Here is a 19,910-nt window from a genome sequence, read left to right on the forward strand (position 1 = left end):
TAGGAATGAGTTGAGAAGCTGGTTGTGTCCAAAATCACTCCCTATTTTCTATATAGTGCACTACATCTACTGTCTGCCATTTTATTTGAGTGTTCAAGTGCTAAGTGTGTAAATGTATCCACTAAATATTATAGTAGTAGTAGCAGTAGTATAGTAGAGTATTTCCATTCGATGCTTTATACTTCTACTCTACTACATTTATTTGACACTTAAAGTTACAAGTTACTTTTATCAGTTAAGATTTTATATAAAATAATATATTTGAATATTCTAACTGTTGTTTAAATTGTCCACTCTTTTCTTTTCTTTTTAAAATGTGTTATGCACTTTGAGCTGCATCAGTGTGTGAAAGGTGCTTTTATTCAGTAAATAGTGTTTCATTATTATCATTATCAAAAAAAACATGATGCACTGTATATAATATGAAGCAGTACTATTACTATTAAATACTGTCTAAAATTGGCACCACAACGATACACTACAACATTAAAAATGCTTTTACCAGCTAATTTGATAAAAACAAAAATATAATATACTGTAATATAATTCTGAAGGAGGAGTTTTACTTGTACTGGAATATTTTTAAGACTACAGTATTTATACTTTTACTTTAGTAAAGGATCTGACAGTAATCTGGATTTTCCATCACTTACTGTCACAGGAAGTAGTGATGAAGTGATTTCACAGAGTCGATGTTGTCAGTTGAATCATCTGCCTGTTGTTTTATCTGCGTCATTGTACACAGAGTAACGCAAGAAAACATCATGACAGGCTGGTTTCTGTTGCTCCTCTGACACTCTCAGCTCTGGTGCTGAATGTTAACGAAGTCGACTAAACTAAACGTTGTCAGCAGCCAATCAGAAGAGACGCCCACCTCAACCTAAATATGACCAGGACACACAGGGATGATGAATACTGACAATAAAACATGAATCTTACAAGTCAAACAAAAGACTCAAGTAGGCTGTTAAACCAGTTTGATTATTAATTAACCATGTTAATTAAACATGTTTATAGATATGAAAAAGCTTGAACCATGAGCACATGACAAAGTAATATATTGACGTACTACTTCTACTATCTTCTGAGGTTTTATAGGTTTTACATATGATTAATCAGAAAGATAATCAATAGTTAGTAGCAGCCCCAACACACTGTTTTTAAAATGTGTCTTCATGAGTGTGTTTGTCATCTATTGTTGACCTCACTATCCTTCCTCCCTCCTCTTCAGTACTTCACCTGCCTCCTGCTGATCCTCCTCGCTCAGATCACAGCCGGCACTCTCATCTACTTCCAGAAGGCGTTGGTGAGTGATGTCACTTCCTCCATCCCACTGAACTTATGGGTTTTTCAGCAACAAGAAAGCGCCCTCAGCTTCCTGTCTTCACCAGAAGTGGAGATGTGACGCCTTGTGTACATTGACATCTGCTGCTAGTAATCACCTCGCGCCCACATTTACGTAGATATCTGATTGATTTTATAAAATAATGCACAAACGCTGGCAGAGCTGAAAGAACACCAGAGAGACTTTCTTCTGCAGCAGTCTGACAAACACTGAGCGCTATTTTCATACCGGCGCTAATTAGATCATTTCTCCTACACAACACCCGAATCAGCTGCTCATGTTTCTGTTCAAATAGTCATGAGACTGTGTCGATATTTGTATTTTCATTATGTGTTTATAACAATATGATATCAAAACATAAGTTGCCTGAATGTGGCCATTCAAAACGTGCTGATACAATATTTCTTTATCTAAAACACAGAGTGCAGAAGAGTGGAAACTCAGTTAGTTACACTATTACACACAGTCCTCATGGCTTGGGCTCTTTATTGTGTAACCAGCTAATAATTCCAACTTGTATTATCAATAAAATATGTTATTAGTTGTGTTTATAAATCAGAAAACAGAGCAGCAAAGAAGAAAAACCATCTGGTTCAGTGATCGTTTGTGACAAATGCAAAGAATGGTGATGTAAAACTATATATAAAACTATATATTATATAATATATTAAGTAATAATCTGCATCTTTGTACCTCTGTGTCAGCAAATCCAATGGATGTCACGTAAGAGTGAAAACACTTATTTCAAACATGGTCCCAAGATGTTAAAAGACAAAGAAACATTAACAAGAACAAGATGTTTGACATATGAAAATAATCTTTCTCATCTCATATCTGTGGTGGATGCGGTCATGTCAGGTCACATGACCTCCTCAAACTTGTGAAACATTTGTTCCCAAAAACCGCAACATTCATTATGGGAATTTCCCCCTTTTTAGTCTCACCTAGAATCTGCATTAATGAATGTAAATGTTGACTGTGTGCAGTGAGTTTTAACAGATGGAATGTGGTGGTTTGCAGCACACCTGTTAATAATACACCTTCATCCTCTGATTGGTTGGCGCTCACACTGGCCGTTTGTCATAACGTGCCATCAGAAGCAATGTAACAACAACAAGAAGGAACAACAACATGTGCTATCAATAGAAACTGATTCTAACCTTCCTGGGTTTCATAACAAGCATACGACTTTAACTGAGAATACAGCATCTGATAAGCATCATCTGATAAGGTGACATCTGGTCAATGTCATACACCAATAAACTGAAATTGAAACTGACAGCGTTTGGTGTCGCGCCGCCCTCTAGTGTTTAATATGAAGTATTTACATATAAACAAAAGGCAGCAGAGATGTTTAAGTGGAAAATTACTCTTGAGTAGCTACTGTATCGGAATATGTCAGTAATTTTACTTCTTTTGTGGTTATTTTAATATTTTTTAATTATTTTTTTCTTAAAGATCCCCTCCAGACATGTTTTAAGACATAAAAATACTCTGCTTTGAGTAATAATTTGTATGTGATGTTTTTTTGTCACAAAAAAAGTACAAATACCTGACATCTCCTTCTTCCTCATTCAAAAATCCAGAAGCTATGAATATGCATATTTTTCATTCCAAACGTTGAACGTCGTGACACAAGACGTCTCCTCCTTCACTGTAAAGTCTATTCTCAGTGTTTGTGCACCGGAGGCTTCAAGTTTCCACATCGCGCTCGTGTAATGTCTCTGGCTGACGTCCTGAGGCCAGTTGTCTTTTGAACTCTGCCCCCTTCGTCTCGGGGAATCATCTTATCCCCACCCTGCACTGCTGACTGATGAGCCCAGTGCTCTATTAATATATAATATACAACATGCACTTTAGTTGTTGCACTTATAGTTTCTACTTTGTACTCCGTTATTATGCGCTTTATGCTTTTTCATTTTTATTTATTGTCATTCTTTCCTGTATGTATTTTAAATTGTCCTGCAGGGGAATAAAGTTCTTTGAATTGAATTGAAAAGTACTTTCACCTCAACTTCCAACAAAGTAACAGCATATCTAACTGAGTCGGACACAGTTCTGTTTATTCCAGTTTATTCCTGGACTGTCTGTTGTTATCTGTGCTGCTGCTGTCACAGTATCACACTGTGAAATAGTTTATGAGCTGGACGATGACATGAACGTCCACAACTAAAGATTATTTTCATTATCAATTAATCTATTTATTATTTTCTCAGTTAATTGATTAGTTGTTTGGTCTATAAAATGTCAGATAATGATGAAAAATGTCCGTCGCTGTTTCCAGAAGCTCAAGCTAACGTCCTCAAATGTCTTGTTTTGTCCCGACCAACAGTCCACAACCCAAAGATATTCAGTTTACCGTCACAGAGAACTAAAGAAACCAGAAAATATTCACATTTGACATTTGGACTTAAAAAAATGACTCAAAACAAGTAATTAATTATCAAAATTGTTGGAGATTAATTTAATAGTTTGCAACTAATCGATTAATCGACTAATCGTTTCAGCTCTAGTAGCATGTCTGTTTATATTTTACTGATTTGCTCAAGCAACAAAAGAAGAAGAAGAGAGAAAACCCGACAGACTTGGAGCAGAAGTCGTCTTGGCTCTGCTGAAATGGACTTTGAGTTCATGGCTTCATGTCTTTGCTTCAAGTATCTGAATAGAAAAGGCTGTAAAAAAAAGAGGAACTCAGTTCTGCGGACTGCAGACAGATCTCTGTTTATTGTATCTGAACATTTGTTGGAAGCTCTTGGCTCTTCTCAGCCTCTGCTCACTCTCTGCCAAATTGAGTTTCAAGGCAAACCTCCCCTCCTTCTGCTCTGTAACGAGGGAATATCTGCTTTTCCAGGACAGTACGCAGATCTGTGTTCACTGGAGACCTTGAGCGTCTGGATCCTCGGATCTCTTAGAGAAAAGATTTAACAACAATTACACACAGATTTCCTGCGTCTCCAGTGGTTTGGATCCATTCAGAAACAACACTTCTGTGTTTGGCTTCTGGTTGAAACTACTTAATGTTCTGAACATGCTGGAAATCTGACCACTGATCGCAGATCTGGCTGCCAAAATCTTCACAGCAAGAATGCATGGCTCATGATTCACTTGACATACCAAAGTCAAGAAAAAATAGGACATTATTCAGGAATGCAAGTGAAACATGACACTGATTTAAACTGCTGTAATACTGTGATGTTAATTTATCCTACAGATGTGTTTCTTTTTCAGGAAACTTTATGGTGTTTTGTTACAAGAAAATCAATCTCGTGTCTGTATGTTGCTGGAAGGTGATTTCTTTATGTTTTGACAAAGCTAGGCTAGCTGTTTCCCTCAGTTTCTAGTCTTTATGCTAAGCTAAGCTAACCAGCTGCTGGTGGTAGCTTCATGTTTACCGTAAACATTCGAGAGTGGTATCAATCCTCTCATCTAACTCTCAGCAAATAGAATAGAATAAGCTTATTTCCCAAAATAATAACAATAATGAAACTTTATGTATGTAAGTGCTTCACAAGTCGATACAAACAAGGTAAACAAAGACAAAAGTTAGGAAAATTAAACCATTAAAACAGAGCAGTGCTAAAAAGATCAAGAACATTAAAGGGAACATAATCATGGTTTTTGTTTTTTTATACAGTTATGACGTCAGGTGTTAAACATAGTCAAAGTTCCAAAACTTGAGGTGAACGTGTGTAAAAATCCTCCCTGCAAGTCAAAACCCAGGGCTTCAACCTGCCCTCAACACATAGTTTGTAAAGTTACCACTACTTCCCCATCGAACTGACATCAGATCGTTTGCACTTCCCCACAAACGGCCGTCCATTCTGTAGCCTTGGTAGCTAACGTTGTTCACGTTGTCCACTCTTATATTTCAGATCGGATTCAGACTTGAACATGTACGGATGTGTTTCAGAAGTTTCCATTTTGAGTAAAGAAGGAGAAAAAGAAGTGAAATCCCACTATGATTGTTTATTGACATAGCCTCTGGAGTGGAGTTCATCAGGAGGCGGGTCTTAAAGAGACAGGAGCTAAAACAGCCTGTTTCAGACAGAGGCTGAACTGAGGGGCTGCATAAAGAGCCAGCATAAGATGAATAAGGAGTTTTTTGAACTGTAAATCATGCAAAGATATTCCAGTAGAGCCCCAGAATATAAATATACACCTGGAAATGTGCATGATAGGTGCCCTTTAATTAAAACATATTAAAGAAGTAAAACAAGGTATAAGTACATAGATTCATACACACACGGGCGCATACATACATATATTCCTACAGATGCTACATCACACATATGCACATATCAAACTATTCCTTTAAGTCAATGATGAGACAAAAAACTAAACCTACAGCTTCTTCTTCTGCACTCTATCACTGATGTGTGTTCAGATTGAATACAGTGTAATTTTCCATCTAATTTATGTGTGCGGGTTTGAACACTGGAGTGTTTTTGCAGTCCATATTTATTCACCACAAGAGACTAATGAACATGACACACCAGCAGTTGCACTTTCGCTCCTGTTGTCTCTGTGTGTTCTCTTAAACTGGAGTCCTACAGTTCTGGGAATACAATATTTTTCCTCGAGGAAACATTTTCAATTCAAGAGGACACAACTTTCTGCTTCAGTTTGAACCAGCTAGAGTAAATCTGCCATGTTTGATTAGATATTTTATCAACACTACAACCTGTTTTCTTTCAGTTAAATGATGAGATGTCCAAGATCGTCACCAAAGTGCTGGACAAGTATCCAGGAAACAACTCCACCACAGAGCAGGCCTGGGACTTCATCCAGAGGAATGTGAGTCAGATTCATGCTCTTTAAATCTGTTTTTATCTGAAATGAAAGCTGCTTTTAAATAACTACAAATACAAACATGAACTAAGTGTCTCATACTGAAGTGTTTCTGTCAGTTGATGTTTCAATCGTTACTGCAAAAAGAGTTTTTGAGTGCTGAAATTCTTTATTTTCCACCCTTAACATGTTTCCAATACAAATTAACCCTTTCAGCCCAATTGATTTCAGTAAAAAATATCACCCCTTATTCTCACATAGACGTACTGTAATACACATCTGTATGAAACCAAATCCATCCATTTTTTTTTTTACCTTTGATGATGAAATTAAGATATTTTAATGGATTTTAAGGGGATTTATTAATGGATTGTAATATATTAAGGTATTTGTAATGGATTACATGCACAGGTTAAGGGTTTTTTTTTGTAAAGGGTGACTTATCAGACAGTGGTACCAGAAAACAGAATGATTCGTTCAATTCAATATTCATTTTAAAATGCTGAAAGATAAATGAGTTTTCCTTTTAATTCTTTGATTGTGAACTTTGAAGACAACAATAGACAGTTATCCAGTCCTGGTGTCTATATTCGGCATCAGTTTCAGTTAGTGGGCTGAGCTGATCTGTCATTCAAAAATCTTCCTGCCAAACTCTCAATCTAACATCTGACAGGAAAATTGATGCAGAGACCAATTTTTCTGCCTCTTAAGTCGACAAATTGACTTAACCCATAATTGACGAGGCGTTTTCATTCCTGTCTGAAGAGCTGCTCAAACTGAAACATCCTTGAAAAGTGTTTTTTTTTTTTTGTGGGCTGCTGCTGACAGTCTCTCTGATCTTTTCATTCATGATGCTACTGATTCTCCCTGCTGACCTCCGTCCTGCCGTCTGTGTGCAGATGGAGTGCTGCGGCTGGAACGGTCGTCTGGACTGGAACGGGAACATGGTTATCATCAACAGCTCTGGGCTGCTGTTTCCCTGCTCCTGCCAGAACATCTCCGTCACCACCGGAAACTTCTCCGACAGTGGATTCTGTGAGGCTCAGACACCTGACTGGCCCGTATACGACACGGTAAACCGTGTTTTCTGTTACTCTCACCTGACATGAAGGATTGGGGGGTAGAGAGGCTCATACTGGTTGTGTTCTTCATTCAATCACTCTGTGTTTCTGTGTCTTAATCAGGGCTGTGCTACCAGCGTGGAGAGCTGGCTCCTCACCAACATCTGGGTCATCCTGGGTATCTGCCTCGCAGTGGCTTTTATTGAGGTACAGCAGCACCATCGTTCATAAACAAGTCATTACCTGCTGGCTGGTGATTTTCTATATTTTTCTTATCATCAACAAATAAAAAGACCAAAGCTGACAATGACCTGATCTACTATCAAGTATTGTGTGCATCCCAAACCTGATATATCTTATTCCTCTGTGCCACAGACGTCTATTGTCGTCCAAAAACTATTAAAAACACGTCGGTGAGTCACACCGCTGCACTGGGTGACATGTTCCTTAATTATAAAGAGTTTACTCACATTGATTTGTTTATAAACGGCTCCAAAGACTAATAACACATTTACATTTTACACTTACATTTTGTCTTTTGACAGACGCTTTAATCCAAAGTGGCTTACAATCGAGGCAAAACAATCAAGCATTAGAGAGTGACTCCGAAAGAGCCGTGGTACAAATTCTCAAGTAGCTGACCAGATACAAGTGCATTGAGAAAGAGACAGAAGGAGGTGTTTTTGTTTGTTTTATTAATATATAAAGTAAGAAACAACTTGAAGTAGACAAGTACATAAGAAATACCATAAGCAACAAGAAAAAAGTCCAACAATCAACAAAGTGCTAAAAAGGTTAAAGGGGCTCAAGACTTCAGGTGTTCACGAAAGAGCTGAATTTTCAGGCGTTTCTTGAATGTACACGTTTTCAGTCAGTTGGTCCGTGTAGGGCAGACGCCACTGAGCATGTGCAGGACCATCATTTTTATTGTAAACAATTGATAATTTTTCATGTCTTTTCGACCTGTATGAAGTTAGTATATTCTTCTGAATCCTCCAGCTCACAGTTTCTTCTTCTTGTGCGTCAGACAAATAGTAAAAAAAACAAAACTTAAGTACATAGTCGTGAGGTTGTGATTATGTAGCACAACAAGTTAGTGAAGCTGTAAACAGAACGTTCCTGCACATGCTCAGTGGCGTCTGCGACAGAGACTGAAAATGTGATCGCTGTTATTAGTCTCTGGAGCCTTTCTAAACAAACCAACTTGACCAAACTCTTCATGGAGAAGGAACATGTAACCAGTGCAGCGGTGTGGCTCATTGATGTGTTTTTAATAGTTTCTGGACAACAATGAAAGGTCTACGGCACAGAGGAATAAGATATAACAGGCTTTAGATACACACACAACACTTCTGAGTAAATCAGTTCAAAGTTGGTTTGGATCCAAACATGAAATTTGTTGACCATAAGAAAAATATTGAAAATCACCAGAATGATCCTTTTACAAGCAAAAGTCCTGCATTCACAATTGTACTTAAGTAAAAGTAAATTCTAATTAAATAATCTATCTTGCCTTCTTTTCCAGGCTTTTGAAATAAATTTAGAAATCATAAATATATCCAAATTAAACATTGCATTTCATACAGTACTTTTTTTTTAATGTGGTGTTGTTTTACATGTAAACGTTCACGTTCGAAAAGCCAAATGAAACATTTAAATCATGTTTTGAAGATATGAAATGTTTGGTCTGTCTTGTGTTTGTGTTTGACAGCTGCTGGGGATGATGCTGTCCATCTGCCTGTGCAGGAACATCCACACGGAGTACAGCAAAGTGCCAAAGTACTAAAGATCAACCAACAACGTCCTTGAACTGAAGATTCACAGAAACAGAGAGAGTAAATGTGATGCATTTTTCCACCCTGTATTAGGTGAAATATTTTGTCCAAATGTAAAATACTGTAATGTGTGTTTGCTTCATATTTTGTTGGATTATTCTTCTTTTGAGGCACTTCCATCTGTTTTTTGTCAGCCCAGTTTTCCTTGGAGAACTTTTAGAGACTTTTTTTAGTTTGAACTTTGGATCAGAGAGCGATGCTGAAAAATGTTTTAGAAATATTGGATCTGAGAAATGAGCTGAGGAAAGTAAGAAATGATGGATGAGGAGGATACATGCAGGCTCTCAGGCTCAGATTACAGTGTTGCTGGTATCCATTAAGACTGTTTCTCTGTTAGTTTTCGCTTCATCGTTTCACATTTTAGTTTCCCAGAAAAACCTGAAGAGAGAGATTCATACAGATTTGGGAGATTCTGCACGACAACTGATTTGGACAACTGGAAAATCCACAGAGTGTGGTGTGTGTGTGTTTTTGTTTTTTTTTTTCGTTTTTTTTATTTTTATACACCAGCGTTTTTGAGTTATTGTGAAAAGTTTTTAGTACTTTGTATATAATTTTAGTCATTATTTGTGTGAATTTGAATCAAAAAAAAAAAAAAAATACTGCCAGTGTTTTCTTTAGACGCTGGTCTGTCCTTGAATTTTAAAAAGTTCTTTTCTTTTCATGTTTTCTTAATTTTGAAAGGATTTTGTTTTGGAAATAATGGAAATAATGAGGTACTAAAGAAAAAAACCTTTATGACTCCAAAAGTACCACTCCCAGTTTACAATTGTCTTTGATGACAAGCAGAAACAAGACTTCTTTTTAAAGATAGCTTTAAGTTCATCTACAAGCCCATATTCTACCTAGTTTAACCTAAAAGAACAAGTGTTTGAGCAGTGAAATGTTTCTTTTAACCACTTTTGAAATATGTGAACTTTGAATATGAGGAAAGGGAAAGAATAGATTTTAAGTTCTATTTTGGAGCAGAGGAAATATTTTTGGGGAGATCCATCCTGGAAGTGAAATTTGTTTATAAAACAAATCATTTAAAATTCATTTATGTAAAATTTTAACTTTCAGCCAAGATCTTGTGTTGTTTTTAAGAATGTACAAATACACCACTCTGTTTCCTTTTTATGTACAGTCTGTATGAAAAACATTCACTTAACCTTATAATGGTTCCTAAGACAGAAAAGGACGTCTGTTTATAACTAGATGGACTTCTGGTAGCTAGCTGGATTAGTAAGTGTGTACTCACAACATTCATTCTGTTTCATTTTGCCAATAAACTGATTACAATACTTTCTTTGTTTGAAATCAATTATTGCTGCAAAAATTGCATCCAAGTTGTGTTGCATTCATATTGTATGTATGTATGTATGTATAAATATAAAAAAGAAATCTCAGCACAATTCTGAAAGGTGCAGTGTGTAGAATTTAGTGGCATTTAGCAGAACGCACTTGACAGAAATAGTGTTTGTTTTAATTAGTGTATAATGACCTGAAAATATTGATTGAATTGTTGTGTTTTCATTACCTTAGAATGAGCCCTTTGTATCTACATAGGGAGCGGATTCTCTTCTACAGAGCCTGCCATATTGCACCACCATGTTTCTGCAGTAGCCCAGAACGAACAAACTAAACACTGGCTCTAGAGAGGGACTTTCACATTTTTCGTGAGTTTTGCAGCCACCGGAGGTTCTCCTACATGCTTAGAAGGGGTATTCAGTTGGTTGCACTCTGCAACCTCACTGCTAGATGCTGCTAAATTCTACACACTGGTCCTTTACAGCCATACTAATTAATATTTTTATAACTATGTATGAACTGTCAGTGTGTAATGTGTTGGTTGTGGCTCGTACTGATGAACCTACAGAGAATTATCAGTGACTCTGCAGCTCCCCTTGGCTTTACAGAGCTTTATATCAAGTTTCAGCTCATTGTTTAGCTGTACAGCTGTAACTTTACTGTTTTGGTTCACTCTCAGCGCTCTCATAGTGTCGTTTTTGGCCACAGCAGGCAGCTGTTTTCAGAGAAAAAGCTCCAAAAAACCACTGTACACTACCTGCTCAGCACCAAACGGCAAACAGACACAGTTAGAGACTAGCTGGTGCAGCCGTGGGGGGCAGGGGTCACATCCTCTCCAATTTATGAAATATGGAATTTTGTCCCCCCCCCAATATTTGTAATTTACATGACATCAGACTCCCTCAAAAGGTGAAAGAAAAGTAATTTTTTCCCCTCAATATTCAGAGTTAAACCAACTCCAAAAAGCACAGGATTTGTATTATTCACAGAGAACCTCCTGCATCTTTGTGTTCATTTCATGTTCTTTCTCAATGACAACTTAATATGTAGATACAACACTCTGTACAGATGTTTAATTAAGATAACCATTAAAACCTTTATGTGTAGGTTTGAATATTTGTAACTTTGGTGACTCCTGGTGGTGAAATTACTTATTATTCCATAAACACCTCTACTTTATTACCATGTCCAAGAGTTTATATTGTACGTGATTCCACTTGTTGTTATTGTATTAATCCATAATTCCACCCAGGAGCATCTAGCAGTCAATGTTTTTGAGGTTTCACAATGCACGTTAAACCGAGTTAACAGTAATTATCCACTTTTGCTGCTATGTTTATGATCAAACCACCCCCCATCAGTAACTATCTACAACTATAACTGAATACAGTAGTGGAGCATTTACTCAAGTACTGTACTTATTTTGAGGTACTTGTACTTTACTTGAGTATTTCCATGTGATGCTACTTTATACTTCCACTCCACTATATTTCAGAGGGAAATATTGTACTTTCTACTCCACTACATTTATTTGACAGCTTTAGTTACTTTTCAAATGAAGATGTGACACAATGGATAATATAACAAGCTTTTAAAATACAACACATTGTTAAAGATGAAACCAGTGGTTTCCAACCTTTTTGGCTTTTGATGTCTTACAAAAAGCAGTGTGTAGTCGGGGTCACATTTCACATGTCTATGAGTTGTTAACAGCTCCACCAAATAGTGATTTTTCCCTCTAAACTTCTCACATGCTTTCATTTCAATAAATGTTCAAATGATCCAATATTTCACCAAAAATCAAAGATTAGAGAAAAAGTCCAAAAACTGAAAACAGATTTGTGTATCAGAACTTTGATTTTTCTTCTTTCCTCTACCATTAATCATCTCACGACCCCTCAGATTTATCTGCTGACCCTTTGGAGGGGCCCGAACCCTAGGTTGGGAACCACTGGACTAAACTAGCTAACTGTATATAAAGTAGTTGAAACTAGCTCCACCTTCAGCAGCTACAACAGTAACATGCTGCTCTAACACTGATGCTTCACTATTAATAATCTAATGATGTCATATATAATAATATATCAGTCAGAGGGACCAAACCACTACTTTTACTGCAATACTTTAACTACATCAAGCTCATAATACTTATGTACTTTTACTGCAATACTTTAACTACATCAAGCTCATAATACTTATGTACTTTTACTGCAATACTTTAACTACATCAAGCTCATAATACTTATGTACTTTTACTGTAGTAGGATTTTCACGCATGACTTTTACTTGTAATGGAGTATTTTTACATCCCTGTATTGGTACTTTTACTTAAGTAAAGGATCTGAATACTTCTTCCACCACTGACTGAATGACACTTATTAACACTATATTGCATTTAATATCATTATAGAACAAGAAAATGTTAGTGAAAAGACTTTAAACTCAGGGCTAAAATTAGCTGGTTAGCTAGCAGCAGCTGTTGATTATTAAATGTTGAATAAAGAAAGCTCAAAAACATTTAGCTGCTGTTGTAGTGCTGATTTAGTTGCTAATAATAGCAAAGGACAACAAGCTAACACAGTTAACAACGTCATGACCTGGCTCCAGTGGCCACAATAAAAAGGAGACACACTATGATGAAGCTTCAACAAAAGATATTTATTTAAGTAAATTAAACCAAATTAAATAGATAACAGAACATCTACAATAGGAGGCGTGGAAGTCAATGGGATCAGTGGTGTATGTGAGGCATGGATGGTGAGTGTGTGTGTGTGTTGAAAGGTGCATGAAAGCAAGGATAAGAACTAAACCAACATAACCAAATCAAGAGGGAGAGGAGCAAGGCTGCAGCAGCTGCAGCAGATAGGAGAGTCAGCCAGAGAGTGAGCTGTGCTGCAGCCACCTGAGAAATCAGGTGTTGCAGGTTAGCTAAGGAGCACCTGCAAAGAGAGCAGACAGGTGACTCACACAGCAGCCGCAAGATGACAGGGGTCATCACAACATAGTGGAGCATTTAGCAGCTAAAGAACCAGATATTTCCCTCAGGAATTGGTAGAGAGCAAAAACAGAGCTAAAAGAGAGTGAATATTGGACTTACATTCACCAGGTGGACAGAAACACAACTCCAAATGAATGATAATGTTGCTCTGTAACTGCTGGATGTGGAAATAAGCAACTGTTTGCTTCAACATATTAACTTGAAAGGTGATGATGTGTCAGTGTTGTGACCACAAATCAATTAATACAGGTTTAAATTGAGGATTCCGCAGCTTAAAATATTTTAACTTGAGAGAGGTTTTTTAAAAAAATAAATAAAGAAGATAGAAGATAATAATAGAGGCAACTGTATCTCCTCATAAGCTTCAAAGTCAGTCTGAGCCGCAGTTGTAAACACAAAAACATCCCAGTGGACAAATTTGTGTGTTTAGTCTGAGCACATCCAGGACCTGCAGCTTTACAAAACTCAAGAGGCAGAACTGCAGCAGCCGTTACTTTTCTTACCTGTAGACAGAGCAGGTTGGACTGAAATTGCTGAGCCTGATGGTTTCAGGTGCTTCACATCACTAGACGCTGTATGCGTCCTAGTTGAGTACTTTACCTTTGGTATTGTGAGTATTTTCAAGTACCTTGGGGCTGGACCTCCTTATATTTGATACATTTAGTTGGACACTTATTATGCTGCACATCATGTGCTGTTTTTAGCTCTCTAAACTTAGCGGTTTGGAGTGACTACAAGAAAGAGTATTAAATCACATCTTTGAAAACAGCTTACATAACAGCATGACTACTGTTGCTACCATTTAGTACCACTGTTATTCCTTGTACTATGCTCATAGTTATATGCATCTCTTTTAGCAATGTAGGAGACTTCTCCTGTGTTTTGTACAATAATATAATAACTTAAACAGATAATGAATGACAATGTAGTAAAACACAGTTGTAATAATATAAAATATGTCTTCATAGGAGAGTTTATAATTGTTGACAAATACTGTACTACTGTAATAAACACAAATCTGTTTACATCTACTTTATAGTGTGTTATAAACCATTTATTAACTGTTTATATACTGCTTATAAATGCTGAGTAGGATAAAATAATTAGTCCTTGTGTACAAGATTTTAAAAAATGAGAAATTGGACATCTACATTACCATGACACCTGACATCTGCTGATGAAGATCATGTGATATGATTAACACAAACAAATGAATGCAGAAAACAACAATAAAAAAAACTGCACACAGTTCTGCAGTTCCTGCTGTAACCAGCAGGGTGAGATGTACATCCACACAAAAACCTCAGTAACAGATGCAGTTATCAAAAGTGTCCAAAGAAACCAGGAGAGAGAAGACAGGTGAAAGACTGATGAAGAACTGAGTTAATGTTGTGATGTCTATTTGAGTATCAATGAGGATTACGTAGTGTTTATTTAAATATTAAGATATTATTTGGTGTTTTCAAGCGTGTTTCACAAGCTTCATTTCTTGTGTAAGTCAGACTTGTAGAAGTTAAGAAAAATATAAACATGATTGAGGGAAAAGGGGATGGAAAAAGTTTTTGATTGTGATGTTATGTTTCTAAATACATTAAAATGTATTTAGGTCAGATATTATCAAAACATTCTTACAAACCCCCTCTAGACAACTTTTAAGACATATAAAAAGACTGCTTTGAATAATCATTTGTCTGACGTGGTTTTACCTTGTTATTATTGGTTGGTTATTACCTTGTTAGAAATCCTTAAAATTACATTTCTTCCTTCTCTCTCAGTGTAAAAATCCAGAATCTATAAATATGCAAATCTTTTTCATTTCAAAAGTTTTCCTGCTGGATACCAGATGTCTCCTACGTCACTAAAAATCTGTTCTCAGTGTTTGTGCACTGGAGGCTTTAAGTTTCCACATCACACATGTGTAAGCTGAATACTGGTTGGCTCCAAACTAGTTTTGATGTCACAAATCATGCTCGTAGGAAACATATTTTAAACTGAGATTTAATGTGAGCACAGAGTAACTTTCCTCCTTCAGCAGATAAATGTGAAAACAAACTCTGCACAAACATCATTCTGCAAAGAGAACAACATCCAACTGCAGGAACAAGAAAAAAACATTTTAAGTGGAGAAGGACTTTAAGAGTCAGTGAGGAGTTTTTGATAGAATTTGTACAAAAAGTGGACAGCTGTGTTTTCATTTAGTAAATCTTTTAACTAGATGAAAAATAACCTCATGTCAGGCTTCTTGGCATGTTCATGATTGCTTAGATCACTGTTCCCAACCTTTTTGGCCTGTGACTAGGGTTGGGTACTGACCGAATTATGTCAGTACGACAGAGTACTGACTCATGTTAGATCAGTCGGTGCCAAACTTCAGTACCCACAGCCCTGAAATAAGTTTTAAAAACACACATTTACTGACTGAACCGTTTCACGCAGGGGCTCCGACACTGACAGGAGCACCAACCCACAGATAAAAAGGGACAAGACAGATCCATTTTACCATCCTGATGGCAGCTAGCATCGTTATCATAGTTGTGCCATGCTGTGTGTAGCCCATAGAGTTTATAAAAATAAGGTGTATCAGGCACCACGGTGTCTCTGGTTTAACAGCACCATGTTGAGCAGGTTGACAGGTGCGTTTAAGGTGTTTGTGGGCTCTGAAAGACATCAGCAAATATAAACTCACACAACTGATGGACTGTTAGCCTAGCATGCTAATTCTACAGTCTCTCTATAATAACAATGTAATACCACTTTGTTATTACAGAGACCATACGAAAACATATCCATATGTTTATGTGTGGTCTCTCTGTAATAAACAACTTATTATTATTACAGAGAGAGTAAAGTACCAAAAAAAGGTACCTTTGGGTACCAGTACCAAATTTGAGGTACTGGTACTGGTATCAGTTCAAACCTTTACAACCATAAAATTTATACTTACAACTTGTCACGGGTTGTCCATAAGCAGTGAGTGGCTTAACTGAAGAGGGACATTTCCTTCTCATTTTGTTTAATTTTAATGTTTTTTAAAGAATTCTGAGGAGGTACAAATGTCCAGTGTTTTACAAGAAAAAAGATTTTAAAGGCAGGAAAAATAAAACAAATTTTTTTATGCAGTAATGTTTGGTCTCCTTGTTAATCATGTCATGACCCCTCAGATTGATCTGGTTAGTCATTGGAGGGTCCTGACTCCCAGATTGGGATCATTTATCCGCCGAATTAAGGTGTCAAGAGTGTCTGTGGCGTTCACTGCTCAGTGAGTATCGACAGAAGTTCTTTCATACTATTCAGATAAGTCAATTACACACACTCACACTTGCATAACAATGACATCTCGCCTGCCAGCCCTCCTCATACTGAGCTACCTTTAACACTCACACACACTCAGCTTCATCCTGTTTTCAGAAGGAGGACAACACTCCCACGTCTGTCCAACACACACAAATTCAACACGCTGCTCAGAGCAAAGTGTTCAGAAATCTCTGCCAAAACTCCACATGCACATGTTGTATCCTCCTTCACCCTGTGCAACAGTTCATCTGACTGTAAACACGATGTGTGTTAAGGGTGAAAGAAAGACTTGTTTTTCTTATTATTTTATTACAGATATAAGCAGGTTATTATTTGTACTGTAACCTTGTAATTCACAACAAATGCAACATGTAGAGCAGTGATGTAAGCAGCCATAAAATCATAATTTCTAGTGTTACTCAAACAAGTCTTGCTAAAACAAGACTAAGGGCATTTTCAAATCTATAATTCATTTGCTCTGGTCTGAATCAGTGGATGAGTTGGTAAACCTGGTTCAGTTTCTTTTCACAAAGAGAAAAATCCAAACAAACCAAAATGCATCACTACAAGTCAGGTATAATCTCTCCTCTCATTGGTCAGATGTGTCTGGGGTGGGAGTAAGAATGTAAACACAGGAAGAAAGTCCTGAAGAAGGTCCTATTTGCTAAATATCAAAAATGCAACACACCTCGTTGTTAGTCCAGGTCAGAACACAATAAATTCTCCAGCTAGTTGTTAGCAACATGGGTGTATTGTAAGAGCTGGATACCAGACCCAAAATGGTGCCTACTCAGTTCAATGGGTATGTGGCCCACTGAATATGTAGTTTCTCCCACTCAATCCATAGACTTTACATTGTGATGATGTCACGAATTTTTAAATCACGTTTCTAGGCTCAAGGAAAGCTTTACAGGCGTCTCTTTTAGCAACTGTTAAATTCGCTCATCCGCATCCCAGCATGCAACGTGCACCTGGCTACGGGAGCCGTTTAGCTTAAACTTGCAGCCTTGTAGTCGGAAAGATGGATATCAGACAGAGACTGCTTCCTCTAAAGGGTTTAACATCTCATCTGAGGGAAGGCATCTTGTGGAGCACAGTGTCTGTGCTGGGGCATTGGGATTTATTATTAGGACCAGATTCATTATTAGAACTTCCAGCAGCAACTTAATTTTTCCAAAGAGGTCTCCCATCCAAGTTCTAACCAAGCCCATGCCTACTTAGCTTTAGTCACTGAGCAGATACAGGGTACATGTTGGTATGGCTGCTGGATCTTTGTACTCCATGAGCACTGTTGGATGGTCCGGTGTAGTAGTTTTGTGTATTTTACGAAGGATGTGTGCAAGGTGCAGACTTTGTCTTGGATTGCTTTTTTCTTCTTAGTTTGTATATTTCTTTTATTGTTTATGTTTATTGTGTAAGTTTTGGGCACATACTGTAAACCAATTTCCCTCTTAATCTTAATTTTTCTCTATTTTTTGTTATTTCATAGAAAAAATAATTAGAGACATCTCTACCTAGATTTACTCTATCCTCTCCCCACATTTTTAAAAATTTCTTTTTAAATTGATTTATTTCTTCATCTTGTGCATGCTAAGTCTCTATGGATTGCTGTTTTCTTGTATTGTCACTTGGTGGCACTGTTTCCTTGTTTGTATATAGCACTTCATTTCAGCAATAAAGTTTACGCAGAATCAATAGTGCATTATCAGTGCTCCATTACCTAGCAAACTAGGTAACTAGGAGTTTGAAGTATGATAGCAATATCAATTCAGTGCTAACGTTGAGCTAACGTTTGCTTGAATAAACCTAACCAAGAAGACAAAGTGCTATTTCTTCTTCCTCTCATGTTGGACTGAAGGCAGACTGGATGCTACAGTCACTCACTATCGCCTCTTAAGGTATAAAATGGTATTACAAGACAGGACAGGCTGGGGCTAGCTGGTTAGCATGCTAACTTCAGTAGATAGCTCTGCAACACCATACATACGCATGTATTATTTCTTTGACATAACATGAAAACTGTTATTTCTTCATATTCTGTTGATAAATTTAGTTTTTGAATGTTTTAAATTAAAATTCTTGCCAAATCTTACACAGTGCAGCTTTAAGAAATAAAGAAAACACAGACAGTCTAAAGTTAGTAAATTTCCTGGAAAGATCCAGGTACTTTAGAACTAATTTAAAGGTAAAATAAAGACAGTGTTCAATTGATACACTTCCAATTAACAAATTCCAATTGCTAAGCTAGCATAACCTATAGTCAGTTCAAAGCAGGTCAGCCAAACATGCAAACATGTTTTGTCTACAGAAAAACATACAATTCAACATATGTGACAGTAAAGTTTCCAATAATAAATGACAAATGGAAATCTATAACTTTGAAGAAATTAATAAGAAGAAACTATAAGAATAATGGACCTTTAAAATAATGCGTAACCAAAAACTCAGATGACGTGTCCTGGTGGTCCAGTGGTTAGGCAAAAAAAGTCTAACAAGTCCACAGATATCCAAAACAAAGAACACAGATTCAATAAAATATGGGTCATTTACACACAAAGGCAAAAAATAACTAAAATAAAAATAGATGTTATAGATGAAGTTGAAGCTTGACACTGGATAAAAACACTGCAATTTAATTTATTTCCACAGATGTTTCTGCAGTTAGTATGTGGTCTTTGTTTACCACTACCATCATCCCATAACCCTCCCTTGAGAAGTGTATAAAACTTCTCAAAACCAGTGTTACATAATGCTTTACACAAAACTAACACATACATACAGGAAGAAAATAAAACAGTAAAACAGACATAAGATTAAAATGTAAGATGTACAGTATATAAATCAAAAACAATTGGTAGATCATTGGATAAAAATGAGTTTTAAGAAGTGATTTAAAGGAAGATGACTTATCAGCCTGAGCTCCTCAAATAGGTTGATCCACGGCCCTGACTGTAAAGACCAGGGCCCATATTTATCTGTGCTGATAATCATTACTAATTCATTTCCCACCGCTCAGTGTGAAGTTATAGAAAATCAAGCTGCATTTGTGCAAATTGTGGCTTTATTTATTCAACTATTCTGTTTGAAATGGCTGATGGCAGAGATATATTTAAAAGACCTGTAAGGACACATAAGTCAAGTCAGGTTTAGCTGGAGATGAGGTGAACAATGGAGAAGATAAATTTAATGTTTTTAATGAAGTTGTGCCCACTGTCTGTTTGCATCATTATCGCTGTGTGCAGTGGTGTACAATACATGCAAGATGCTGCATAAATCTAGAAAAAAAGATGTAAAGTATC

At 36.8% G+C, this 19,910-nt stretch overlaps 1 protein-coding gene across 1 annotated transcript in view; it reads left to right on the plus strand.

Annotated features, from left to right (window-relative positions):
- The window catches only part of LOC122987428 (CD82 antigen-like), a 39,622-nt gene extending 29,310 nt beyond the window's left edge, over positions 1 to 10,312 (plus strand). The window contains exons 5-9 of the mRNA XM_044359321.1: positions 1,232 to 1,306; positions 6,041 to 6,139; positions 7,033 to 7,206; positions 7,318 to 7,401; positions 8,906 to 10,312. Of these exons, the coding sequence (XP_044215256.1) occupies positions 1,232 to 1,306; positions 6,041 to 6,139; positions 7,033 to 7,206; positions 7,318 to 7,401; positions 8,906 to 8,980 (507 nt within the window). The 3' untranslated portion in view covers positions 8,981 to 10,312. The remainder of the gene's footprint in view (positions 1 to 1,231; positions 1,307 to 6,040; positions 6,140 to 7,032; positions 7,207 to 7,317; positions 7,402 to 8,905) is intronic.
- Positions 10,313 to 19,910: the final 9,598 nt, after the last annotated feature.

Source organism: Thunnus albacares, chromosome 1, assembly GCF_914725855.1.
Source record: "Thunnus albacares chromosome 1, fThuAlb1.1, whole genome shotgun sequence".
Lineage (NCBI taxonomy): Eukaryota > Metazoa > Chordata > Actinopteri > Scombriformes > Scombridae > Thunnus > Thunnus albacares.